The sequence below is a fragment of the Vanacampus margaritifer genome, chromosome 5, assembly GCF_051991255.1.
Source record: "Vanacampus margaritifer isolate UIUO_Vmar chromosome 5, RoL_Vmar_1.0, whole genome shotgun sequence".
NCBI classification, from domain to species: domain Eukaryota; kingdom Metazoa; phylum Chordata; class Actinopteri; order Syngnathiformes; family Syngnathidae; genus Vanacampus; species Vanacampus margaritifer.
The window spans coordinates 22539512-22565317 of record NC_135436.1 but is presented as its reverse complement, the minus strand read 5'-3'; the positions used below and the strand labels follow the sequence as shown (position 1 = coordinate 22565317).

The window sequence follows — 25806 nt, the reverse complement described above, 5'->3', positions numbered from 1 at the left end:
GTTAAACGTTACGTCATGCAAAAAGGAGGTGTACGATTCACTCCATGTCCACTAGAGATCGCACTCTCCCTTTGCAAGCCTCCCATGCGGTCCTTGAAATCTCAGCGATGAAGTCATCAGAACTCGTGAACTGCAGTGAAACTCCAGTTCACCTTCATAGCTTATGGCGATGTACTAAAAGAATTGGAATAAAACACAAGCGAGAGAGGGGTACGTGGCCAGCGATTAAAAAAAAAAAATCCAGTTTCTATGAATAACGAAAAAATAGCAATGCAGCCTATACATGGCGATACAAGTTTTTTTTTTTCTGTCTCACGACTCTTGGTGACCCAACCTGATGCGGTACTAAACTGGTACGGCAATTCTACTTAGTCAAACTACATCGTCCCAACATTCCTTGACAATGCCTCTACTTAACTGCAGCGGAGATAAAGATCCGAATTTGCCTGGTGTCCGAAGGTTTCAGTGAATAGCTACTCAAGGTGGCAAACAGGGCATTTTTTTGCTATTCAAAATTAAACTAGGTAATTGTTTAAATGTTAAGCATAAAATACAGTTGTAAAATTAACTTCAGAATTTAAAGAAGACGTTAACATTTTTTTTTTTTTTACATCGGAGATATACAGATTGTCCACGATGAAAAACAACACAAGCAGGAAGATTCGAGAATTTTTATTTTTATTAATCGGTTGTTTAAAAAATAATAATTCCCAGATAAACTAGAAATTTCTCATACCAAAAGTATAATAAATAATTAAATGTTAACGTTTTACTAGTTTTGTGCACATGCTCAGTTCGGATTCATAGCAGGTTAGTACCGTTTGCATATTTTGATCAGTGTAAGCACTCTAATTCCCACAATGCTTTGCGGCAGAGGCGGTCGCGTGCCTGTGGTGCTGAAACTGCTCGTGCTTCAGTTGTTGCTACGACAAGTCCCCGCGAGCATCACCTCGCACCCGAGCTAGCTTCCTTTGGCCAATTCCTACAATGGCGCCGCGGCTCGCCGTCGCATATAGCGCAAAATAACCGTTTGACGTTCATACAACTTTTGTCTAATTTCCCCGATCGTAGCCAACGTCTCGCCGCTCCGAAGTAGCCGAACCGCATCCTTTATGCACAGCACGCTGCTCCGGTCCTCCGAGCACCATGGTCCGCTCCAGCCCCGCTCACTAGGCAGCATGGAAGCCAAGCAACACCCGATAAAGAGCCTCAAAAGCTACCCGGAGACCGGCGGCCGGAGTCTGGCAGCGGCCGCCGGTGGAGGAGGAGGAGGCGGAGGCGGAGGAGGAGGAGGAGAAGACGGAGGAGGGGGCGGCGGGTATCGAGTCGGCGTCTCGGCGGAAACAGAGATGGAGACGAAGATCCAGAAAGCCGTCGACTTCAAGGCGGAGGGCCACCGCTGCTACAAGGAGAAGAAATTTCGCGAGGCGATCGGCAAATACCACCGGGCGTTGCTGCAGCTCAAAGGGGTGCACGTTGCCGACGGGACGACCGGCGGCTCCGAGGTCAACCTGCTGAGCCAACAAGCCGCCGTCAAGCTCACCGAGGAGCAGCGGAGAGCCGTGGAGAGCACCGAGATCGAGTGCTACGACAGCCTCACAGGTCAGTCAGTACCCGGCACGAGCGCATCCAACCCGGTCACACTCTGGTGGACTGTACGCTGCACGCGTGGTTCCTTATGGTTCGTCGGTTTCACGTTGGAGATTTTTGTTGTTGAGCGAAATACTCCTATCGGCGGAGTCTAGTTAGACATTTGGGGGCAACATGCGCATACTGTAGTAGGCCTATGTGTATTTTTTGTATAAATAAATAAATGTGAACTAATGCATGTGAATTCAAGACAATTATCTTATTTCCTGAGCTAGATAAAGTCCTTCTTGAGCAATATTAATGTTTAACAAGTGAACCTTCGCAATGCTTTTACTTAAATCGATAAGAACGACCCTATTGTTGGTTATGTACATTCGGTATCACCATAAAAATGCCTGCTTAAAACCTTTTTTTTTTTTAAATCAAAACTGTTTGTTTTCCTCTCACCTTCTCCTCTGCTTTATCTTATTTTACAATGCGTGAACTAAGTTGTTTTCTTTGCCTCTTCCTGAATGAAGTTTGTACCACACAGTAAAAAAAAAGAAAAGAAAAATAAATAGTCCATTAAATAAGGCCTGCTTGAAATAATCATAATAAAGAACTTTGAGTTTTTAAGAGTGAGAATTAAGTCTAGCAAATAATTCTTTTAAATCGAAGCAAACTTTGTTAAACGGGAAGTCAACCCAAAAAATTAGATTTCATTGCATTTAATGCAGAATATGAAAGTTGAACACATTGAATTCCACTCGTTCAGTATATCCCTTTTCGTTTCCCATAAGCAAATAATGAATTTCATACTGTGGCAGGGTCACCATGATGATGTGTTGTAATACTTCACACGAGGCCTCTGTGGCGACAGTGCATGTCGAGGCTCATCAAATGGATGATGTAAGGTTACAAGTCAAAAGGCAAGGCTGTGTACTCGTGATCTCTTTAAGGTTAAATGAGCTTCGGTAGCTACATACTAAAAGAGCAATGTGACATTTTTGCTCTGAATCGAATAATGGGGGCGGGGGGGGGGGGGTGTCACTGTTACTTTAAGAGACTCATTAGAAGCAGGCAGAGGTGTTAGGAAGCAGGTGCACTGTTATGACAACAAAAACATTGCTTCCACTCATACAACTTCAGCTTTGTTTTTTGCCAATTATTGTCTCATCTGCACATCAATTATTCATTGATACAATTTTACAGAATAGCGCTAACACATGAAGACCTACTAAATAATAGAAAAGCAAATATTTGAACAGAACAGAATTGTGGGAGTCTATCAGTATTACACGGATTCAGGAAGAAAAAAAAAATCCCCCATAGAGTGAAATTCCTTGGCGTCCCTATGGACAGCAGAATAGTTGAAAACATCAATAATAATAATAAAAGTACAATCCAAACAACGGAATACAGAGCTTTTTATTTAATTTCTTATTCTAATCACCATAGAAAATGCTCAAAGATGTCACAAGAATACACCAAAGCCCTGGCTAATAGGGAAATAATAATTGGTGCCAGTGAAATATGTTGGAAGTAATACATCAGGTCTCGACTGAGAGATTAACGTCTTTGTATATGGGGGAGGAGCTAAATTTAGCTTGCTAGTGCAAGCAAAAGCAAGTTTTTGACACATAGACAAGGGCATGTCCAGTGCATTAAAAAAATATTATAATTTTTTTTAAAATTAATGTTCTGGGAGCCATTTATTCAGAAAGGTAATGTTGTAAAATGAGTTTCAAATTCAATTTTTATAATTTTGTTTTTATTGTATTTTTTTTTTGAGGGGGGGGGGGGTCCATAGTTTGTGCTACGTTTTAAAATGTTCGATACCACTTTTTTTTTTCAGACCAATACCAGTACAAGTATTCACTCTTGAGTAATCACATATATGAGTACAAATGCCTCTAGTACTTTTGATATTGTTTTCATTTTAAAAATGGCAGATGGCGATTAGGTGCCAAAAATTCGTTAAACCGCCGCAGACTAGGGGTATTAGTAGCTGGTAAAACAGCCAATGCTCACATGGATGTATGTATATATGTATTATTATTGTTGTCAAGTGGTCCTTACAAACATTTGTTTGTTTTGACTCTGTTTGCATTAGGTCAGGGGTGCCCAAATCCGGTCCTCGAGAGCACCTATCTAGCCTGTTTTCCATGTTTCTCTCCACCAACACACCTGATTCATGATTAGGCTCGTTATCAGGCAAAGCTTGTTGATGAGCTGATAATAGGATTGGAGGAGTGCGACATGGAAAACAGGCTGGATAGCGGTTCTCGAGGACCGGAATTGGCCACCTCTGCATTAGCTTGTGCTGGTGTACCTAATAAGGTGTCCAGCAGCGATATGTCTTAGTAATGTGGCTATTTTGGATGATGCATGACAGATGAACTACAACAATCTTTCTTCCATGATGCACTGAAGGTCGCCAGCCTGTGCGCAGTGTCTGCGGCCTTTATTGAAGGCCGCGGTGGCATGAAGGAAATATGGGGGAGATGATTTAAAGAGATGAGCAAAATGGGGATCAGAGAAAGGGGATTGGTCAGCGAGTGGGGGGGGGGGGCAGAGGAAAAGCCAGTGCGGAGAGTGAGGAGAGGAGGAGTAGAGGAAGAGGGGGGAGGGGAGTGCCACACACACTCGACAGGGGGGCATATTTACCATGGCAACCAGCACTGTGCTTTTTCCCTTTTGCTTGTAGTAATACTGCTCACAGCCTGCCATCACTGTTGCTATCACAGCTTCATTTGCTCTTTCATTCATAGAGGAAAGAACTACCGGTAACTGGTAAATCTCCTTGAGGGGGGGCAAATCAACAATCAATTAATTAATTCACTTTAATTTTTTTAAATAGTCATTTTTACCAGAGTGGTGATACAAATATTTTATTTACTTTATAAAAACATAAAGTGATAACATAATTAAATAAAATGTATATCATGATTAATTCACTTACAGAGCAAAGAAATATAATGTACACCCGCTATTTAAAAGGAATGGGCCGGCCCACAAACAGCGAAAATGTGTTCATAATTGACGCCTATTATGAATGCATTGAAGATAAAATAACGGGATAAACTTTCAATAAGTGTTTTCCATAAAAAATGAGGTTCCCCCCAATTGTTTTTTTAACTCATTCACTGCCATTGACAGCTATAGACGTCAAAAATTCATTTGAACTATTTCTATTAGTTTAACATTTTTTTCCACTTTTGTTATCAAGTTTGAAAACCTAAAAAAAAAAAAGATTGTACATTTAGAACAGATTTAATTAGTTAAGTCATGCGATTAATTACGAAAAAAAAAATATCGCTTGACGCCCCTAATTTTTAATAATCTTCTTTTTTTTTTAAATAAGTAAATTTAATTTATTTTTTAATAATCTTTTCTTTTTTTAAAGAAAAGATTATTAAAAATTAGGGGTGATTATTTTTGTAATCATAATTAGTCGCATGAATTTACTAGTTAACTCACGATTAATTACACATTTTAGATCTGTTCTAAATGTACAATAAAAAAATTCTAGGTTTTCATACTGTTGTTAACAAAAATGGGAAAAATGTTAAACTAATAGAAATAGTTCAAATGAATTTTTTTTACGTCTATAGCTGTCAATGGCAGTGAATGAGGTAATTGGAGGAAAAAAATCCGCAGGTGCCGAACTGCAAGTTAGTAGGGGTTCTAACGTAATACTTTTGCAACTACTGTAACTGTCAACTGCAGTAATATTCATAATTTTTCACAGAGGATAAAAAAATGCCTTTATTAGGATTGTTATATAATCTGTCAATGTGTTACACCACGTTTTGTGTTGAAATATCTGTTACTTAACACATACACATGCTATTCATTAGCCTGTCTATGTTTTTTCCCATGATGTGTTAGCATTAAGCTAGTGGATTTCAATGGCAAAGTTATGTACTGTGGTTGTTATAAATACACATGTACTTTTTTTTTACCGTTTAGTTTGACAGTAAACTTAAACAGCTTGAAGCCTATTTTTTGAAGAATTGTTCACTATCTGTCAAACTACTGTTAGCTGTGAAGTGAGCTAAATTGAGATTGCAGCCATTATCTAGCACTTGTATCTGATTTTTGCTCGCAAGTCAACAAAAAAAAAAAATCAGCCAACTAAGTGGCAGTGTTGTAGTTACTGCTTCTTTCATAAAATATTGATGTGCTTTCACAGAGCCGCATTAAAATATGTTGAGCGAAATATACTCTCATCATCATCATCATAAATTGCACAAAGCGGAGGCTCGAAGAGGGGAGACGATGAAGCGACTGTTGTGAGATTCTGCAAGTCTGACTTTTCCTCAACTCCTGCTTGCTCTGATGTCGGCCTCAAAAAGTTCCTTTGTTCCTCCTGACCGGCATGAGTCATGAGTAGAGTCGCAGCCTTGAGAGGGATGTAGCTCATGAGTGGAAAAACAAACCACTTTTTTTTCTAGCAATTGCTTGCATGATGATAACCTGGCTGTGGTGTTTGCAGACACAATTAATAAGAGCTTTGGAAATAATTATTATCAAAAGAAACTATGCTAAACTATACAATACTGTAAGTGTGAGCATTTAGATAAATATAGTGGTACCCCTAAAATAAATTGTTGATAGGGAGGTGCAGGCGGTTTATGTGATTACAAGCAGATAAAAGAAATACATGTGTAACCAAACCACATAACTACAAATACTGACTGTTCCCGTGCGTTTTGGCCTCTTGGGGGCAGCATGGTGCCCGTGCATCCATGGCGTACACACTTAATGTGAGTACAGAAGAAAGTTACTGGACTACGATTAAAATAACAAATTTTTCACACATTGGGAAAAATTTGTGCCTTTGCGTAGTGTTATCTTACCTGTAGGTATGTGTTCCCACAGCATCTGTGTGTGAATATTCGTTATTTGAAGGAAAAACACTCCCGAAGTCGATGCTAACTTCCTGTTCTCATTCGAATAGGATCCTCCCTTCGCTTTTAGCATTAGCGCTAGGCTAGCGATGTTTTAAAAATGAAGCTTTTGTGTATTTAAATATGCAGTGGATGTAATTATTATTGTTGTGTGTTTAGTTTTACAGTTAACTCAAACTGGGGTGTCATTAAACAGCTTGGGGGAGAACAGAATAACCAAAATAATATGCGCTACACACTTGCTAGTTGCTAGTGCTACGCAAGCAAAATGGTGCTTTCAGGGAACTTTCACAGTGTCGGAAACTTTGTTATCGATTATAACGTTTTAAGGGGAAACTAATCAGCCACTTGGGTCAAGTGGCCGATTATAATGGTCAATTAGGTCATTGTAGATATTGAAGATATTGTCAGTTTATGAATTTGACTTTAAAACTATATTTAACGGGACAGTGTTTTTCTTGCTTTTTTTTTTCTTTAATGAAAAAAAAAATTGAGTGTTGCCAACGATAATAGCATCTCCTCTGTATTCTTCCACAGCATCAGCTGTTATCCTAATTTTAGCAGTTAAATCCTTCAAGGCATTTTTTAGAACCTTTCGAATCATAATTATATCACTTTTAACAGCTTGTCGTCAACATCTGTTTGGACCGCAGCCTTCTTCGCAGAGGCGAGAAGCTGCCATTATGATAATATTCCACATTCTCGATAACCTCGAGGAGCATTGGGGGGAATAACGTAATAGCACGCAGCAGGTTGCCTGCTGGTACAGTCCGCTGCATGCATACGACAGCGGCAGCCGAACACATCACAAAAGTCCTCCCTTTCATCTCCCGCCAACCACCTCACTGGGGGGTCTGCACGACACAACGCATGAATAAGAAGAAGCGAGCAAAGGAGAGAAGAAATGGAGGCTATATACGATATGCTCGAAAGGTTGCTGCATGCTTTAGGGGGGAAAGGAGGAATTTTAGGTGCCATTCAAGGGCAGGCGAAGGGGGGATGGTCATAGAGGTGTGTTTCGTGTCTCTCTGTGTGCATAGAGCAGGATGGAGAGCTCGCTAGTATGCCAGCCAGGGCTGCAGATGGCTCGTCATGGCTGGCTCGCACCCTCTACTGTACTCACACTGTACTTCATATTCACGCCACAGATTAGGCCGACATTCGGAGGAGGGTGATAAGGGGGGAATGGGGGTGAGCGCCAAAGGATGCAAGAGGGCTAAAATGAGAGACGGCAAGAGAAACTGGACAGATCTCTTAAATGTGATGGGATTATCCTCAGAGGCGGGGAGGATAAACGGGAGAGGGACAACTCAAGACGGAAGGCGCTCCGTGACCTCTAAACAAGGGAAGAACCATCTAGAAAAAATGATTGCTACTGACGGTAAATACATTTTTAAATCAACTTGTGTCCAATGGGAGTGGTTACGCGATACCAGACTGCAAAGTGGACTGGATTCAGCCAGGCCTACCTCAAACATCTCCAGGCCGTTCAAAATGTTTCCACTCGCCTCTTAACTGGAATACGACCGCTTGCCAGTGTGCCCATATTTGGACATGCTGACATAGCAGCCTACCAAGAAGAAATGGCGATTTTTCCACTTCCTAGACCACGCCCTGGCTGTGAAATGTACAACCCCCCAAAAAAAATATTTCTTGACAATAACATGTTCTATGCAGCCCCACTAGTCTAAATACGGTATTCTGGTTAATATTGTATTAGTGGAGTATGAGTTAAGCAGCAAAATCCAGCTGTTTTTATCAATATCCGAAGGCGGCCATTCTGCCACCTGCTGACATCATGACATCACAGTTGCTCAGGTCTCAGGTAACATCCAGTCACAGCTCAGCTTCAGAAAACAGGTGAGCTGTGATTGGTCGTTGCCTGAGCCCTGAACAACTGTGATGTCATTTTCAGTCGACAACAAGTGGCAAAATGGCCGCCCCCTGAGATGGATAAAAACGGCTGAATATTTAAGGTTGCCTTCCTCCACTTGCATGTTCACTTTAGATTTCATTTTTAAGAGTCTCTAAAATCTCGAAATCGTCTTGCCCCACCTTACCTCGCCTTATAAACTATATACGTGTGTTGTGCTCTTTAAATGAAATTGTTTTATATTTTATTCCACCAAAGCATAAAAAGTAGCCACAAAGAGCAGAAAGGCAATAGTCAGGACAGGTTTGGACAGTTTAGAACGGGACAGGAATGGACATTTGAATGTACCTTCTTTGTGCTTGGGGCCCAATAAAAAGAAGAGAAGTAGCTGCATAGAGTGGGCAAAAAAAAAAAAGACAAAATATTTGTGTAGTGTCCGTAGATGACAGGACAGGGTTGAATGGGACAGGACTGCACAGGTCAGTTCAGGACAGAGCAGGACATTTGAATGTAGTTTTGTGGTTAATGCCCCCCCCCAAAAAAACGTTTTGAGGCAAGTAGCATGTTAAAGCAAAGGAAGTAACCACAGAGCAAAAGACAAAAAGTCTGTGTAGTGTCCACCAATGTCATTTGGTGACCAGTCAACTAAAGAGCAGTAAAAAACAGACTACATCAATAAAAGGCTTTTTTTTATGCTTTATTAAATCACGCTTGAATGTTATTTGAGTATCTGCTTTTACTCACAATACAAAGTAAGATGACACTAAGCACAATATACAGCAGGTTTAAATAAGAAAACAATAGACTGTTCTTTATCCTCTTTAGCAGCATTAACCCCACCCCGAACTATTACCGACAATAGAGGCGAGCATTAGAGGAATCATCCGTGATGTAGCTTCCTCATTGGTATAAATATTTAAGCAGATGAGCATTAATCCTGAGTCAGCAACTATTTTGGGAGTGGCGGACAATGGTGAAGGGTGCAAACTGACTCCAATGTTGGACAAGAGGCTGAGATTTATGGTTTATTTCTGGTCTAAACTCTCTCTGCCAGCCGAGAAAATTGCTTATATCGTGTATTTTACATGTGTGTCGTACAGGGGATTGTACGGTAATTTGATTATTCTGTTTTGGGATTATTTAATTATTTGTAACATTTAATACATGTTTTTCAATTAATTGTTTTATTTAATCTACATTATTTTAATGTTTTATTTTGTGACTATCATTTATTATTATTTTTATTTTTTTGTAGTATTTAAAAAATATATTTTATTTTATTTGTCTATTTATTCTGTTTTTGGATTATTTAATTACTTGTAACATTTAATACATATTTTTCAATTAATTGTTTTATTTAATCTACATTATTTTAATATTTTATTTTGTGACTCATTTATTATTATTTAAAAATATATATTTTTGTAGTATTTAAAAATATATATTTTATTTTATTTGTCTATTTATTCTGTTTATGGATTATTTAATTACTTGTATCATTTATTACATATTTTTCAATTAATTGTTTTATTTAATCTACATTATTTTATTTTGTAACTATTATTTATTATTATTTGTATAATTTTATTTTAGTAGTATTTAACATTTTTACATTTTATTTGTCTTTTTAGAAACAACTTCATATTTTATTGTAGCCTTTTTTTTGTGGGCACCTGTGTAGTAATCATGCTGTCTAATCGTGTCACACAAAGAAGAAATCCTCACTAACACAGATTTGTGAACAGTATTTTAGACAAATTGTCTTTTTGTGTACATAGAAAGTCTTCTTTTGAGCCCAGTTCATGAAAAAGCTAGCTCTCTTGGCTCAAGTAAAAATATGAGATAATGAGCACAGAGAAACAGGAAAATCACAACATCATTCTTCTCTGGAGTAAACTCAGCTAAATAAAAATCCACTGACATTTAAACACATTGCTAAAACAAGAGTGCCATCATGGAATGGGCTCCCTCTCGTCCAAATGACAGCAGCAGTAGAAAAGGCTGTGAAATTGGGGTGCAGAGGTGGCAAGTGGACGATAATTCCGAGTCACGTCGCAGCAGACGAGCCGTCATGATCGAGCCGGCGTCGTGATTTCATGATAGCGAGCAGCATGGCTCGGAGGGGGAGAGCTATTCTTAGCAGGGGGGGGGGGGGGGGGGGGCAGGCGAGGCCGTTCGCTCTGTCCGAGCGCTCTGCCGTCAAATTAAATCACGTCCTGTCCACACACAAAAAGAGAGGTTTGTAAGGCACTTTTTATTTATTTTCAAAAGGTAACAGATCATATTTTGTCTATAATTAATGTTATAGCTTAATTATTTTTCAAAAACAAATATACCTTTAAAAACAAAATTTCCGTTGCTGTCGACTGAAGATGACATCACCTGTGCTGAGGAAATTGATAACGACTCAGTTTGCTTACCAAACCCAGAAAAAAAGGTGTGCCTATTTCCTCAGTACAGGTGATGTCATCTTCAGTTGACAACACATAGATTTTTTTTTTTTAAAGGTCTTAATTGTACATGAAAAATAATGAAGTTATCAAATTAATTCTGGACAAAATATAACATTTTTGTTGCTGGAAATGGCTCAACGAATGAAGTATCCCTTTAAAATGCAACGAAAGTGAAAACTGCTAGCGATAGCGTTTTAGCCTAAATGTAATGACGTTGAAAAAAAAGAAGGAAATAATAGTTCATCATGAGCAAGGTGTTCGTAAATTTTGATCTTGCCACACAGTTTGCACTCTAAAAACAGTTGAGTCAAAAGTAACCCAATTATGGATAAAGGATGGACCAATCCACTTTATGGGTCAATTTGACCCAACTTTCTGGGTTGTTTTACACAAAATGACGCATTTTTTTGACCCAAGTAAAGGATCTGACCAATATTTATGAGCTGCTTTACATTAAAAGACCAATTTCTGGACTCAAAGTTGGGTCAAATTGACCCAAGTAGAGGATCGGTCCATTTTTAGCCCACAGTTGGGTTATTTTTGACCCAACTGTTTTTAGAGTGTGGTCTGGCGAAATTAAGCATCGATTGCAGGGGTGGCCAAATTCGGTCCTCGAGAGCCACTATTTAGACTGTTTTCTATGTTTCTCTCCACTAACACACCTGATTCATGATCCGGATCGTTATCGGGCTTCTGCAAAGCTTGCTGATGAGCTGATCATTAGATTCAGCTGTGCTGAAGGAGGGAGACATGGAAACTTGTCCCTCGCTGATCTATTGTAATAATAATGACTCAATTTTTATGGATAGATTACATTTCTTTGTATTTCAATGGGAAACATTAATGGAGTCATAAAAAGAATTCAGTTCATGAACTGAAGTTCTACTGTACTTCTTAAAATCAACTCGCTGATGCTGTGAAATTTGCAACCTGGGATGGGAGTGGCGGAAGTGTGCACAAATCCGACATTAAGGGATCAACGATGGATGCGTGAGGAAATGAGCGGCCGCGGGGGAGAGTGATGGCTCTCTCTCCGCGGTATCTTCCTGCAGAACTAATTACAAGGTGATAGACAGCCGACTAATCAGCGGGGCCAAGGAGTGTCTTAAAATGAGCCGGATTGCCGCAAGAGTCCGGTGAGGAAATGAGTTCAGAACGTCAGGAAGCGGAAAACTAATCTGGCGTGAGAGGTGGTGTTTTCCGTTTTCCCTCCTGTGTTAATGGATTTAGTTCCCTCATTTGCCTCAATCCTTCTCCACTTTGTGTCTCTTCTAGCCGCTAGTTTCATCGCTCCCGGGCTTTTAGCTGTATCTTAATAAAAAAAAAAACAGTCTTGGTGAAGACTCGACATAACGCCGCAGGCCAAGCCACGGGGTGCCTACACTATGAAAATGCACACATTTGTATACACAACCTTACCCAACACATAATACAAGCAGGAACAAATTTAAAGTAAAAAAACTTTTTGCTGAGCTTAGTATCACAAAATGTTGCTGTTTCTAAATTTGTTTTTGTGTACTGTCTCATAGTCTACATGAGTCATGGGCAACTTAAATGCCGAAGGGGACTAAAGACTTTTTTTTTTTAATTATTATTATTTTTTTAATTCATAATTTTTTTTTTTAATTCGTAATTTAAAAAAATAATAATAATAAGTTTTTATCAGTGCTACTGGGAGCCCACATAGAAGAAACCACCCTTGCTAACTAGATGTATGACAAAAAAATGACCATTCAAAGAGTTGAATCGACTCACTCAAAAATGTTAATATAATTATTCGGTACTACAATTCTCCTGCATATTATCCCAAATCAACAAAACATATTTGGTCCACGCATCTAAAGGGCAGTATAAGACCGATTTATGTGCAACTATGTCATGTCTGCCATCTAGTGGTGAATGGTGATATTACAACTTAAAACTACAGTTGATGCATATTCGTAGTTTGGCATCCGTGAATCCGCAGATGTTTTTTTCTTTTTTCAATATATTTTTTAAAAAAATCTTAAAAATGTTTTTTGGGGGGTCTGAAGAAGAATACTTTTGGTTTAAAAAAAAGAAAATCAGATTTTTTTAATTGTTTTTTTTGGGGGCGCGGGGGCGTTAATTGAGGGGCCACTCAGTGTGATCTCTTCAACTAAACAGACCTGATTTGATTTCACACTGGGTTAGTACATTTGACAATCAATCAAAATTTCTTCTGTTCTGAATCCGAGACTCCATTCGCGAAGCGAAACGTTTGTGAACTGAAGCCATGTTTCCCATTGAAATGAACAGAAATAGAATTCCAGCCCCAGAACAAAGTTTTGTTCACCTTGTTTTAAATGTTCTGTAGTTAAATATAAATAAAGTACAATACAGGCAATTAAAGAAGGAAAAAACAGTGGTGAGGGGTTGAACCGATAAGTTGACTAGTCAATGCGACTACTTTATTTCACATCGATATTTGAAGTTTAAAGTTGATAAATCGCTAATGAATGTTTTCAATTGGCTAATTTACAGATGACGCTCAACCCGCGGAAGAACTGTCGGACTAGAACGTTCTATGTAGCAGCAAAATGTCTGGCCAAAATGGTGTGGATAATAGCGGTTAGCCTCACTAGCTAGCTTTGGCAATTCTGATCGCCGCTACTCTTTACATTTTTCACCAAATGTACTTGGTTAGAAATTTTGGTCCATTTGCCTGAAAAAAGACAAAGCTATAATTTTGCCGAAGGAATGATTAATCGTACCTTCTGCGATCTAGTGGAAGAGTTATTTAATTGTTCAACCTGTTGCTAGCATAGATGGATAAATAACGATGCATGACTTGCAGTAGATAAATAAGAACGATGTTTCTTGGCAGAGTGGTTGGGAATACTGAGTGACATGGTTGTAATATAAAGTCATCATGGCATTGCTAAAACAGCAAATCAAATGGAGGACTAAGACTTGCACACCACTGTACATTCATACAGTCGTCCCCTGTTTTTACATTTTCAGTAGTTCGGCAATTATTAGTCAGCGCCAGTCAGCGTTGCGGCATCCCATTAAACCTCGACTCACTCTTCCGTCGCCACGCTCACATCAGGTTCCTCATTAAGACAAACCTCCCTGCCTCGCCCGCGACGCTCACTCCCTTTGTGCGGCTTCACATCTCATTAGTCGTTTCCGTAAAAACGCCGCTTTTCCAATTAACACAAAGCCGAAGCGTATCTGATGCATCGCGTCATTATTTCTCGGAGAGGCCGAAAGGGTCGTCACCTCGTCGGCAAGGAGGATTTATACTTTTCATTCTCGGCCGTCGTCTTGTAATGATGGCTGTAAACATCAATTATTGATTCACTGCGGTGTTACTTAATCCACTCATGCTAATGTACATAAGTAGAGCGGAACTTTAAAGAAAACGTAGTATGCTTTTTTGTTTTCACAATTTGAAAGAGTTCTCAGAGGTCGCTGACATAAAAGTTACATGTTATTTATTTAAAACAACCACATCACTTTGCCTTAGAAAACCAGCTAGCTCAATGCTAACATACAATGCAAAACCACATTGGGTTAGTTTTAGGGTTCTCAAAGGAGCACTGGAAGTATTTGATTGGTGCTGAGTTAATTTTTTTTCACTGACCTAACTGGATGAACTTAAAGGTTTACAGACAGTGGCAGTTACTGTCGTGTGAAATTTGCAATCTTTATATGAACCGTGTGTAAAATATGCAATTTGCACACAATAAATAAGTAAATAAATACATTTATTTAAATTTACTATATTGCCACTGCTATGTGAAAAACACTTATGTCCATTTGTTTTCTGTTTTCTGTTTTCTTTTTTTTCTTTTTTTTTTTGGGATGTCTGAATTCAGTTTTAGCCCAAAAACATTAAAAAAAAAAAAAAGAAAAAAATGGACATAAGTGTTTTTCACATAGCTGCATTCAGTTTTATCCCAAAAACATAAAAAAATAAAATAATATGTTAAAATAATATGTTTTTCACATAGCAGCAACGTTATTATGCAAGTAGACAAATTATTCTGTGGTAACATCTGGCCGAATGGTGGTTCAGTTCTGAAACTGCTAAGATTTCTTTACTGGCATGCTTAAGATTCCCGTCTATTGCCTGCCCGCTTGTAATATTACTTGTAATAAAAAAGCCACTAAGGTACCGATACATTGTCTCCAAGTATGGCGCAGGGTGTAGTTTCAGGGATGTTGCTCTGCTCTTTTTAATGAAGTGTGTGTGTGTGTGTGTGTTTGTGTGTGTGTGTCAGTGCCCCACCTGCTCCAAGTGCCCTGTCATAATCACACTCTTAATGCATTTCAGCACACTACCCTTCCTCCGGCATGCCATCCATCTGTCTAATGGGCCAATCGGGCGCGGCAGGCCAGTTATCATTTGAACATGCAGGATGCTTTTTGGGGGGGCGTGGTGTGGAATTTTTAACCCTTACATACTGTTTGGGTCAAATTTGACTCATTTTGACATGTGACAGCAATAATAAAAAATAAATAAATACAAATACATTTTAACTCCTTCACTGCCACTGCCTATAGATGTCCAAAAAATATTTTAACCATTTCTATTAGTTTAACATTTTTTCCACTTTTGTTAACAAGAGTATGAAAACCTAGAAAACATGTTTATTGTACATTTAGAACAGATATAAAATTTGTGATTAATTGTGAGTTAACTATTGAAGTCATGCAATTAATTACAATAAAAAAAAAAATCGCCTGATGTGATTAGAAAAAAAAGAAAAGATTATTAAAAATTAGGGGCGTCAGGCGATTAAAAATTTTAATTGTAATTAATCGCATGACTTCACTAGTTAACTCACGATTAATCACAAATGTTATATCTGTTCTAAATAAATCAAAAAAAAAAAGTTAAACTAGTAGAAATAGTTCAAATGAATTTTTGACGTCTATAGCCGTCAATGGCAGTGAATGAGTTAAAAACACCATCACCAATTTAACCCTCAACTTTAGGGCTTTTTCATGGTCTGGTCCCCCGTGGGCACTGTTCTTTCTTGTTTTGTGTGCTGCTGCGTGTGATGTTTGCACTACGCAGCCTGCCTTGTGGGTCAGTGCCAGCCCACTGTCGAACCGTGTCGGCCATTAGGCGCAGGCTGTAACAAAATCCCTCTGAAAGCCTTGCTCATGTCCACTAATGAGGGACATGATGGATGGGTGTGGGCAGGACTGTTGTAAAAAACAAAATAGATAAGTAGACTACAGTACACCTGAAAATGTGATAGTCTTTGTTTTTTTTAGTAGTCAAAGGTTGTCGTCACCAAACTTTGGTTTTAAAGTAATGTTGCTTCTCACGGGTATTGGAACAAAAGCTTTCCATGCGTCCTAAACGTGGCGAACAAATCGGAGCACAAGACCATTTTCATTTAGCAAACATACCGAACAGAATGCAACGTCAACCACCAAACACAGAAACACTTTGATTGATATTGACTCTGTCCACTTTCTCATGCCCCGCGCTGAATTATTCAGTGTTATGCACTTGCATTGTTGACATTCACATCCAGTGTAAGCTACTTGAATGGGGATCCCTCAATCTGAAAAGCACCACAGTGTGGTGACCACAGTTTGGCATTACGGGTTGTTGGTTTGAATTACATCCTTCAGGTGCCGGTGCACTCGGGTGACTTTTTTGCAATTGATGGGATTTAATTCCTGGCTTTATTTATTTCTGTATATTACTATTATTTATTTATTTGGCCTGCAAACTAATTGATGGTGGGCTTATTTATTTACCTGAAAAATATTGAATAATGGGAACAACACTTTGATAAGCAATTTCCACATACAAAAACGAGGATTGCCCCCAAATATATATATAAAAAAATAATAATCTGCAAATAGGTGAACACACTGTTTTTTAGCTTCTCTGAGCTGACTCATCAAAGTGTGGTACTTTTGTGGTATGCAAAAGAGTCGCTGGCCAAGTACTTCAAGTAATGCAGTTGTATTTAACTATTTAAAACCCTTAACTGATGGAAAAACGACCGAGCGCCTGACTGAGCTCTATAATGACTTCTCCTCACTTGATAGAACATTCACTCACCTTGTTTTACATTAGCTTTTTACACGCACGCACACACACACGCACACACACTTACACAGACGGGGGATGACAGGTAGGGCAGGAATAACGGCTTTTAACACACTGCTCCTCCTCACCCCACTTTACCTCGTAGACTCCCATGAGTCTCACCTCATCTCATGCTCCTGAGCCCCCTCCTCCGCCACAGCCCTGTCCCTCGCCATCGCACGCCCCCCTTCTGTCTCTCACTCCCTGACTCGACCTGCCTGCCGGCTAATGGTCGTCCCTGGCTCATGTTGTTCACAGAGCTGTCTGTGTGTCAAGGGCAGACGGAGACGAGAGTGGCAGGATGAGACGAGGGTTCAAAAAGAGCTGTGACACACCAGGACGAGGGAGTGCAAATGGAAGGGAGCTATTTTGACATTTCGCAAAAGATTAGGACACAGAGCGACGGGTGGGGAGATGGGAAGGGCGAGCAATAACGAGTCGGGAAGCTGAAAGTAGAAACCGCAATTGGTTGCGAGCAGCGTGTGAGCGATAAGATATCCCAGCCATCGGCAGTCATTTAAAACCTTCTGTGGACTAAAAGCTGTGCGTGCGTGTTTGTATCTTTACTAATGAAGTTATTTCGGGCATTAGCTGATGTGAAAGCTGCGGCGAATCGTTGCTACATTTGTTGGATCGAAGACCTCGAGGAAAAACAAGCGCTGCTGACTTCGGCTTGCAGTAAAGTACAAAAGAGAGTCGGAAAAGTTACTTCAGGTATGCTGAAAGGTCATCAAGTGGGAAAGCTGAATGTTGAGCGTGATACGATATTGCGCAATAGGTAAGGCATGCTAAATGACTCAATATTGTAACATTCTGTCAGGGTGGACGTGAGTGGTTGAGTGATGGTGGACCATGGCTTGATGGGAAGTGACTAGACTGGTCGCTATGACTGGACAAGATGTGACTAGACTGGTCGCCATAGACGGGTGACTAGACTGGTTGCCATGACTGGGCAGGACGTGACTAAACTGGTCGCCATGAATGGACGTGACGTGACTAGACTGGTCGCCGTGACTGCACCTGACTAGACTGGTCACCATGACTGGACGTGACTGGACCGGTCACCATGACTGGACAAGTGGACAGGACGTGACTAGACTGGTCGCCATGACTGGACAGGACGTGACTAGACTGGTCATCATGACTGCACGTGACTAGACTGGTCGCCATGACTGGACAGGACGTGACTAGACTGGTCATCATGACTGCACGTGACTGGACTGGTCGCCATGACTGGACAGGGCGTGACTAGACTGATCATCATGATTGGACATGACGTGACCAGACTGGTCGCCATGACTGGACAGGACGTGACTTGACTGGTCATCATGACTGCATGTGACTAAACTGGTCGCCATGACTAGACTGGTCGCCATGACTGGACAGGACATGACTCGACTGGTCGCCATGACTGGACAGGAAATGACTAGACTGATAGTTATGATTGGACAAGACGTAACTAGACTGGTCGCCATGACTGGACAGGACGTGACTAGACTGTTCGCCATGACTGGACAGCACGTGACTCAATTGATCGCCATGACTGGACAGGATGTGACTAGACTGGTTGCCATGACTGGACAGGACGTGACTAGACTGGTCGCCATGACTGTACAGGATGTGACTAGACTGGTCGCCATGATTGGACAGAACGTGACTAGACCGGTCACCATGACTGGACAAGTGGACAGGATGTGAGTAGTCCGGGCGCCATGACTGGACAGGACGTGACTAGACTGGTCGCCATGACTGGACAGGACATGACTAGACTGGTCGCCATGATTGGACAGGATGTGATGTGACAGGACCTGATTTGCCTTGACTTGACTTGCTGTGGAGTGGCTATGACTTGGCTGGGGCGATGGCTTGGTTACATCTAACAAGACGAGAGGAAAGACAAGGAACACAAAACAAAACACTGAACATATAGACAGAAAAAGAACATGAACACCCAAAATCAAACAAAAACCCAACCACACAGAACCCGAAACATGACACATACAATATCACAACACAGCACTATAAACATGCTATATATAGTGTGATGAGACGAGGTTACGATACAATATCTTATATAAAAAAAAAAAAAACATTCTAGTAGAGTGTAGCTGAGTAGCAGAATAAAGAAGGTATTGCTCCCCTGCCTGGGGGCTAAAACTGCTTACGTGGTCTTTCTGGTGTGTGACACATTACTATTGTCTATTTATAGTCACCTCACTGCCACCCTGAAGATGGATTGTGCATTATTTTGCTGTGTGGTTCTATAAAAAAAAAAAAAAAAGATGCTTGGAAAATGGATGATTTAGCCTCTTTAACCTTATCAGCTGACCTTTTACTGCAAGTGTGCAACTTGTTAATTTACGGTGTTAATCTGCTCTGGTGCTAACAGCTTTGTCTTTTTTTCCCCTGTTTGCAGCTTGTCTGCTGCAGTCCGAGCTGGTCAACTACGAGCGAGTGAAGGAGTACTGTCTGAAGGTCCTGAGCCACCAGAGGGACCACTTCAAGGCCATGTACCGCGCCGGCATTGCCTTCTACCACTTGGGCGACTACGAATGCGCCCTCCGCTACCTGCGAGACGCCAAGAACCGCGAGCCTGCAGGTGAGCACGTGTGAGATTAGACCATTATTCTCAAAAGAGTCCCTTTTTTTAGGTCAAATAAATAACAAAAAATCTGTCTGGAGTCGCAAAAGCTTTGAATGTTGTGATGAACGAAACGGTGTGTTAGTCTTAATCTAATGTACTGAGGGCCCAAGAGCTAATTAGAGCTGCACAATAACATCCAATACTTTGAGATTCATTTTATTCTACCTTTTGTCTTCCATTTTTGTTTTTTGGGCAATATTTCAGACATAATTTTTCATACATGTTTAGACTATTTAGCCTTTCTGTCAAATTTCTGACATTTGTGGCAATTTTATGGCCATATGGTGATTTTTTTTGTTGTTGACATTTTATAGCTATATTTTGACTTTTTTTCCCTGCCCTTTTTTGCTATCAATTTTCTGACATTTTTGACAATTTTGTGGACATTTGATGGTAAATATTTGGGACTTCTTCTTTTTGTTTATAGACATTTTATAGTTATTTTTAAAACACTTTCTTTTCTGCCTCATTTTTAAATTAAAATTAATTTTCTTACTTCTTTTTTTTTAACAATTCCAAATTTGCTGCATTTCTTCTTTTGTTTTTTTATGGTAACTTTTTGAATGTTTTATTTTCAGTTTAAAGAAAAAAATCTGACTTTTTTGTGGCAAATTTGTGCACATTATATTGTATGGTAATTTGGGAATTTCTCCTTATGTTTTTGGACTTTTCATACTTTTTTTTTTTTTTTTTTACATTTCTTTAATGCCTTTTTTTGGCAATTCCAAAGACATATTATGGTCATTTTCTGCCCTTTCTTCTTTAGTTTTTTTGCACATTTTATGGTCTTTTTAAAAATTAATTTTTAGCATTTTTTGGGGCAATTTTGTGTACATGATATGGTTATTTTGTGCCTTTCCTCTTCCTTTTTGGACAATTTATGGTCACTTTTTGGACATTGTTAGGCTTTTTTTTTTAACTTCTTCATCTACCTTGTGTCTCTCTTTTTTTTCTGACTACTTACAAATTTAGGCCATTTTTTAGATTGAATTATTCATTTAAAAAAAATCTAAATCATATATATAATATGAAATTACTGTACTGTGAAATTGCTCTTAATTAACATGTATTATTCTCTCATTAATAAGGAATTGACCCCCTCCCCCCACACACACACAGATGTAATAAATTATTTTATTATAATTTTATTTTGCTACTAAAGCTGTTTAATTTAGATGTATTTTTTAATGCGTTGAAAACTGTCAAAATTGCTGCCCTTCTAACATTTATTCATATTATTAGAAGTTAGTTGACTGAATGAATATTGAGTTTGGTTAATAATCTAGCATTGATTTTAAGTATTTGATGCTATGAAAGTACTTTGTTTTTTGATATTTAATTATTGATGTATTCATAAGATTCATATAAAATATGTATTAAATTTTAATGCAAGGTGGCAACAATGTCCTGACTAATAGGAAAGTAGTAATTGGTGTCAAGAAAATGTCTTTTTTTTTAAATTATCAAATCATAATATTCAAATATATTCAAGTCACGCTTACTGGCGCCCCCTCCCTGCCAGATACCAACGTGCTGCGCTACATCCAGCTGACGGAGATGAAGATGAGCAAGAGCGGCCAGCGGGAACGAGAGCTCGGCAAAGAGACGCAAGGCTGACCTGCCCCTCCCCGTTTGGAATCCTGCACCAAGCCCTCCCCACCTCCAACTCAGTCCAACCGTCCTCCATCCTCGCCATCGTGGACCCTCCGCAGCACAGACGCAGTTGTAGGAGATGATCCGAACTTCCTGTTTTTTCCAACTCCTTCCTGCCTGTTTGCCCCTCAGGTGCTGTGGCTTTTTTTTTCTCCTTGACATAAAAGAAAAGAAAACTGCTGTAACATAACCTCACCCCAAAAGAAACTAGTGGAAAATGGACATTTGCGTGATTTAGTCGATGTTTTTAAAAAGCGTTTTATTTTCTCTGCCTTCTCTCTATGGGGAGAATATCCGGGTCGTGTGTGCATGGAAGCCTTTTGGAGGGTCGCGATTGGCTCTTTGAGAGGCGTTGCGACACATATCAAGACCATTGTCCGATTTGATTGTACATGCGACCCACCTGGAGGGCTCTCTTAGGCCCTTTAACCACACTTTCTTGGACTTTTTTTTCCAATTAAGGGCTAATTTGAGTGTTTGTAATCTGTTTTTAATGTCCATCTCAACCAGGGGTGGGCAAAACATTTTGATCTGGCCCACTGATAAGAGTTGTTACATTCATTTAGCTGTTTTTTTAAAATGCTTAAGTGGTTCATTAAATTGTATTTATTTATATTTATAATTCTGTTTTATTTTTTTTTAATAAATTTTAATCTTGATTATTTTAGAATGTGCAAAAAATCTGCGAAAAAAATGGTCAATTCATGCTGATTGTTATTTTTCATATTAACTCATTTGTTCCCGAAAATGCATAAATACATTCTGTTTTAAAATTTTTAAGTGTCCCAAAGACGTAATTATATGTTTTGTATGCTAGAGCATACAGAAGGCTTTGTTTGATGCAGTCTCTGAACTGCAGAGAACGGGTGAAGCAATTGTAGTAATTACAAAAACGGCCAGCAGGTGGTAGCAGAGTATAAGAGATCAACTAGGGCCGTGTTGCAGCAAGCTCTTTTCCCCAGTGTTTTGAACAGATTTGTGAATAATGATGAAAATTTAGCTATATTCTAATACTAAATGCTGCAAAACGGAAACAGATAGAAATATATATTTTTTCCTGATGAAAGAAGAGACTATCATCTTTCTTTTGGTAGGTTCCATGCACTAGAACACAATATTCTGTGGGCCTTGCAAAATTTGTCAAAATCCAGTAAAACAACCGGGAGCGAAGGGGGTTGCTTCAGTGAAAATGTCTGGGAGTGAATGAGTTAATTAGATAATGAAAATATAACCCACCTCCCCCACCCCCTCACCCCCCAGAATTAACAGAATTTTATTCCACTAAATATCAGAATCGACATTGGTTTAAAAAATTCACCTTGGTCAGGCCCTAATTAATTTATCTTATTTAATAATTGGTTAATTGTAAATGTTATTTATTTATTTAATATTTATCATATTATTTATTGTAAATAATACTGTATAAAAATCTAATCTCGCCCGGGGCCAACAGCCCTTTTCACAACTACGTTCAAGTTTTTAAAAATTCATAGCACTAAAAAATTGGTCAGTTAATAAATGCAATGCATATATTTTTTGAGCACAAACTTTTGCCCACCCCTGATCCAAAGAGTGTAGTTGTCCGTAGGCTCGTTATTGCCCAGGTTCAGGTTTGTTGCTTATGTTCAGTCTTGAATATGTTGTCCAAAAAAAAAGCCTGAACCGTCCCCGAACCCCTCCAGCCACAGGGTCGTTGTTGTGACTGTTCAAGCCCCCTTTCTGCCGGAACATGGACAGTTCCGTTCAATTGAGCATCCATGATAGCCAAAGTGGAAATGTGTCTTTACGTGAAAATGGTCATCGGCACAAAAAATGGTGGGGACTCCCGTGCTTGAAAAATAGCAATGATGTCATCAACGAACCAATTTCAAGTTGACTTTCATCTCATTATCGTTGAGTACAAAAAAATCTTTAGTGTTCAACCCCTAACACACATACCGATTTTTTTAAATTTTTTTTACGTCTTGTGTGTGTTTACTGCTTATATAGTGTGTGGTAGGGGTTGTACATACTTTATTACCTGAATTAATTTTAATTGTCGTATTGATGCGCAGATCTGGTCAGTGTAGGAAAACCAGCAAAGGGAAAATCCAAGCTTGAGCAGGGTTTTGAATAACTCTTTTTGCCTGTCCTACTTAAGCGGACGAAGAGCAGGGAAATCTTCCACCGCACACAAAGAGGTCCGTAATTACTTGCAAACATGGCACAATCCCGCTGCTGTAGCGGGCCCAGGACGTGGACGGGTTGTTTGTCCCGTTTGGCCAAGTTGTGCAAGCGATACCTGACTGCGGAAAGCACACCAAGCGGGAGGATTTTTTTTCCTGGTCTTCACCCAGTCCACGTTTATTCATGTTACGTCCTGTATAAATTCAGTGTATAAACTGTCCATTGTCAATGAATATAGATTATTGCAAATCATTCCCTCCTCCTGTCATTTTTTAAAAATTATTCCATTATAGTACTGCACAGAAAAAGCGATTAGTCGACTTGACTTTCATCACATTACGTCCCAAAAAAAAGAGAAGAAATTGCGCAACCTCTAGCACCTAATGTTTGTACAAAAAAACAAGGAAAATAGCACTCTAAAATATTGTACTTTGTATAAACATAGAGCCATAACATCATACATAGAAGAGTTAAACATTTTGTGCATCATGATTAAATGCTGTAATTTGATTCATTGTGCTGGTATGCACATCCTAGCCACCGGGAGGCAGTATAATACTGTCATGCATACACAAACAAAGAAGAAGATTACTACTTCTAACGTAAGAAAAATGTTGTACCGTAATTGTATGTGTAGAATACATGGAAATAGAAATCAGAAGTTTCACTCTAACAAAAACTTAGCATGTTTTAATTCACAATTATAGCAGAGAATAACAGCGCTTTAAAAACGACCATAAAAACTATACTGTTATAAATGGACAAAAAAAAAAAAAGCTAAATAGTGGGTCAGTGAGTTAATGTACATGTATGTTTTTGTTGCTAATAAAAAAAAAAAAACAGAAAATGGAAAATTCTAATTCATTGTCATTGCACATCACATGTACAGAACAAAAAAAAAAAATCATTTTACAGTTTCTATACATCCATGTAACATGACAACAATGACACCTAGGAAACGGAACATTTTTTCGAGTTTACTGTATACATTTGTGTCAATATTATTTTTGCTCAAATTCCTACTGTCCATTTGTATGTTAACATGGGATCATCACTAACCCAATGTAGTAGGCCAGACCTTCGTGAAAGATGATAACCCTGATGCAATCATCATCTTCTTTCCAAATATAACTGAACGGGTGAGTAAATCTTCTCGTTTCCCATCATGACATCCCGACTTACATCATCACCCTTTCATCCATCGTGCCCACCTTCTGAAAGGTTAGAAACACGACCGCGCTGAACAGCATCATCGCAAGCGCCGGGATGCACGTAGGAGTGAAAACGGGGCATTTCAGACATCCAAAAGAAGCGACGGGAGAGTTTATTTCTGGCAATTCGACACCTAAGTGTGTCAGCGTGTCACACAATGCTACCAGGAGACCGTCGTGATGCACTCGAGAGCCGAGTGAAGGAGGAAGTGGGTCATCAGACGCCTCGGTAAAAACAACGCCAGCGTTCCATGAACGGATGCAATAAAATGACATATTTGGTCGGAATCCAATCTTAAAGAGCACACGATTTTGTGGAAATAACATTTTCAAGGTCCTAACTGACAAATATGAACTTGAGCAACCATTTAAAAATGCATTTACTGTACTTGCAAATAGTCAGCCAGAATAAGTCGGGTTTCCATCCAATTGTTTCGATTTTTTAAAGCGAATTTACTAAAAATGCGCAAAACGGACATGCGAATAATGCCTGTTTCCATTTGTTCTTCTTTTGCGAATATTGAGAGGGGACTCCGCCGCTGTAGGTGGCGGTATAACACCATAGAGATGTGATCCACCCGTAATTTAAAAGTAAAAGAGAAAGACCAGGAAGCGACTGCGCCGTAACCGTTTATTTGCCGTTTTCCATTTAAAATAGCATTAATATTCGCTTCTTTAATTAATTCCATAAATATTTCAGTTTCGTCGTCCCCCCAAACATACCTTACTTTATCGTCCGACATTGTTTCGGGACTATACACGTACGTGTGACGTAATATCCGGTCAAAACGTGCGACGTGTATCCGGTCTTGCCAGTGGTTATTCGCAAAACAAAATTTTTATTATTTATTTTTTGCAAATTTTGGGCCCTTTTTCGAATTTCTAGTGTTTTCATTCCGTTTTATTTTCGCTTTTCTTCAAAATTCGGGGGGAAAAATGTGTGGATTGAAACCCAACTTGTGATATAATATACTGCACTGAGCTGAACATTACTTATAACAATAATGAATGAGCAAACTGAGCTATTTGCAATCCAAAACATGAGGTGAGTGACTTGAGAAAGGCCAAAGTTTATGCTGGTGTGTTGTCATCGTTGACCCCGAAGGAGACGAAAGTACAAACAATCTCGTCGTCATGACCGCTTTGTTGGACTTGACTGTCGCTCTCTCTCCATGACGACGTTGCTCCAACAAGTTTGTTTTTGTCCTACGGTGCCCTGGGAGGTGTAGTAGGATGTTCGAC

General features: G+C 39.3%; 1 protein-coding gene across 1 annotated transcript; it reads left to right on the top strand.

Annotated features, from left to right (window-relative positions):
- The first annotated feature begins 891 nt into the window (after positions 1-891).
- ttc9b (tetratricopeptide repeat domain 9B) lies at positions 892-23605 on the top strand. Its single transcript, XM_077567008.1, has 3 exons — positions 892-1602; positions 19307-19489; positions 21057-23605. Exons 1-3 carry the CDS (start codon positions 1113-1115, stop codon positions 21149-21151), a joined length of 768 nt encoding a protein of 255 aa, XP_077423134.1. The 5' UTR covers positions 892-1112; the 3' UTR covers positions 21152-23605.
- Positions 23606-25806: the final 2201 nt, after the last annotated feature.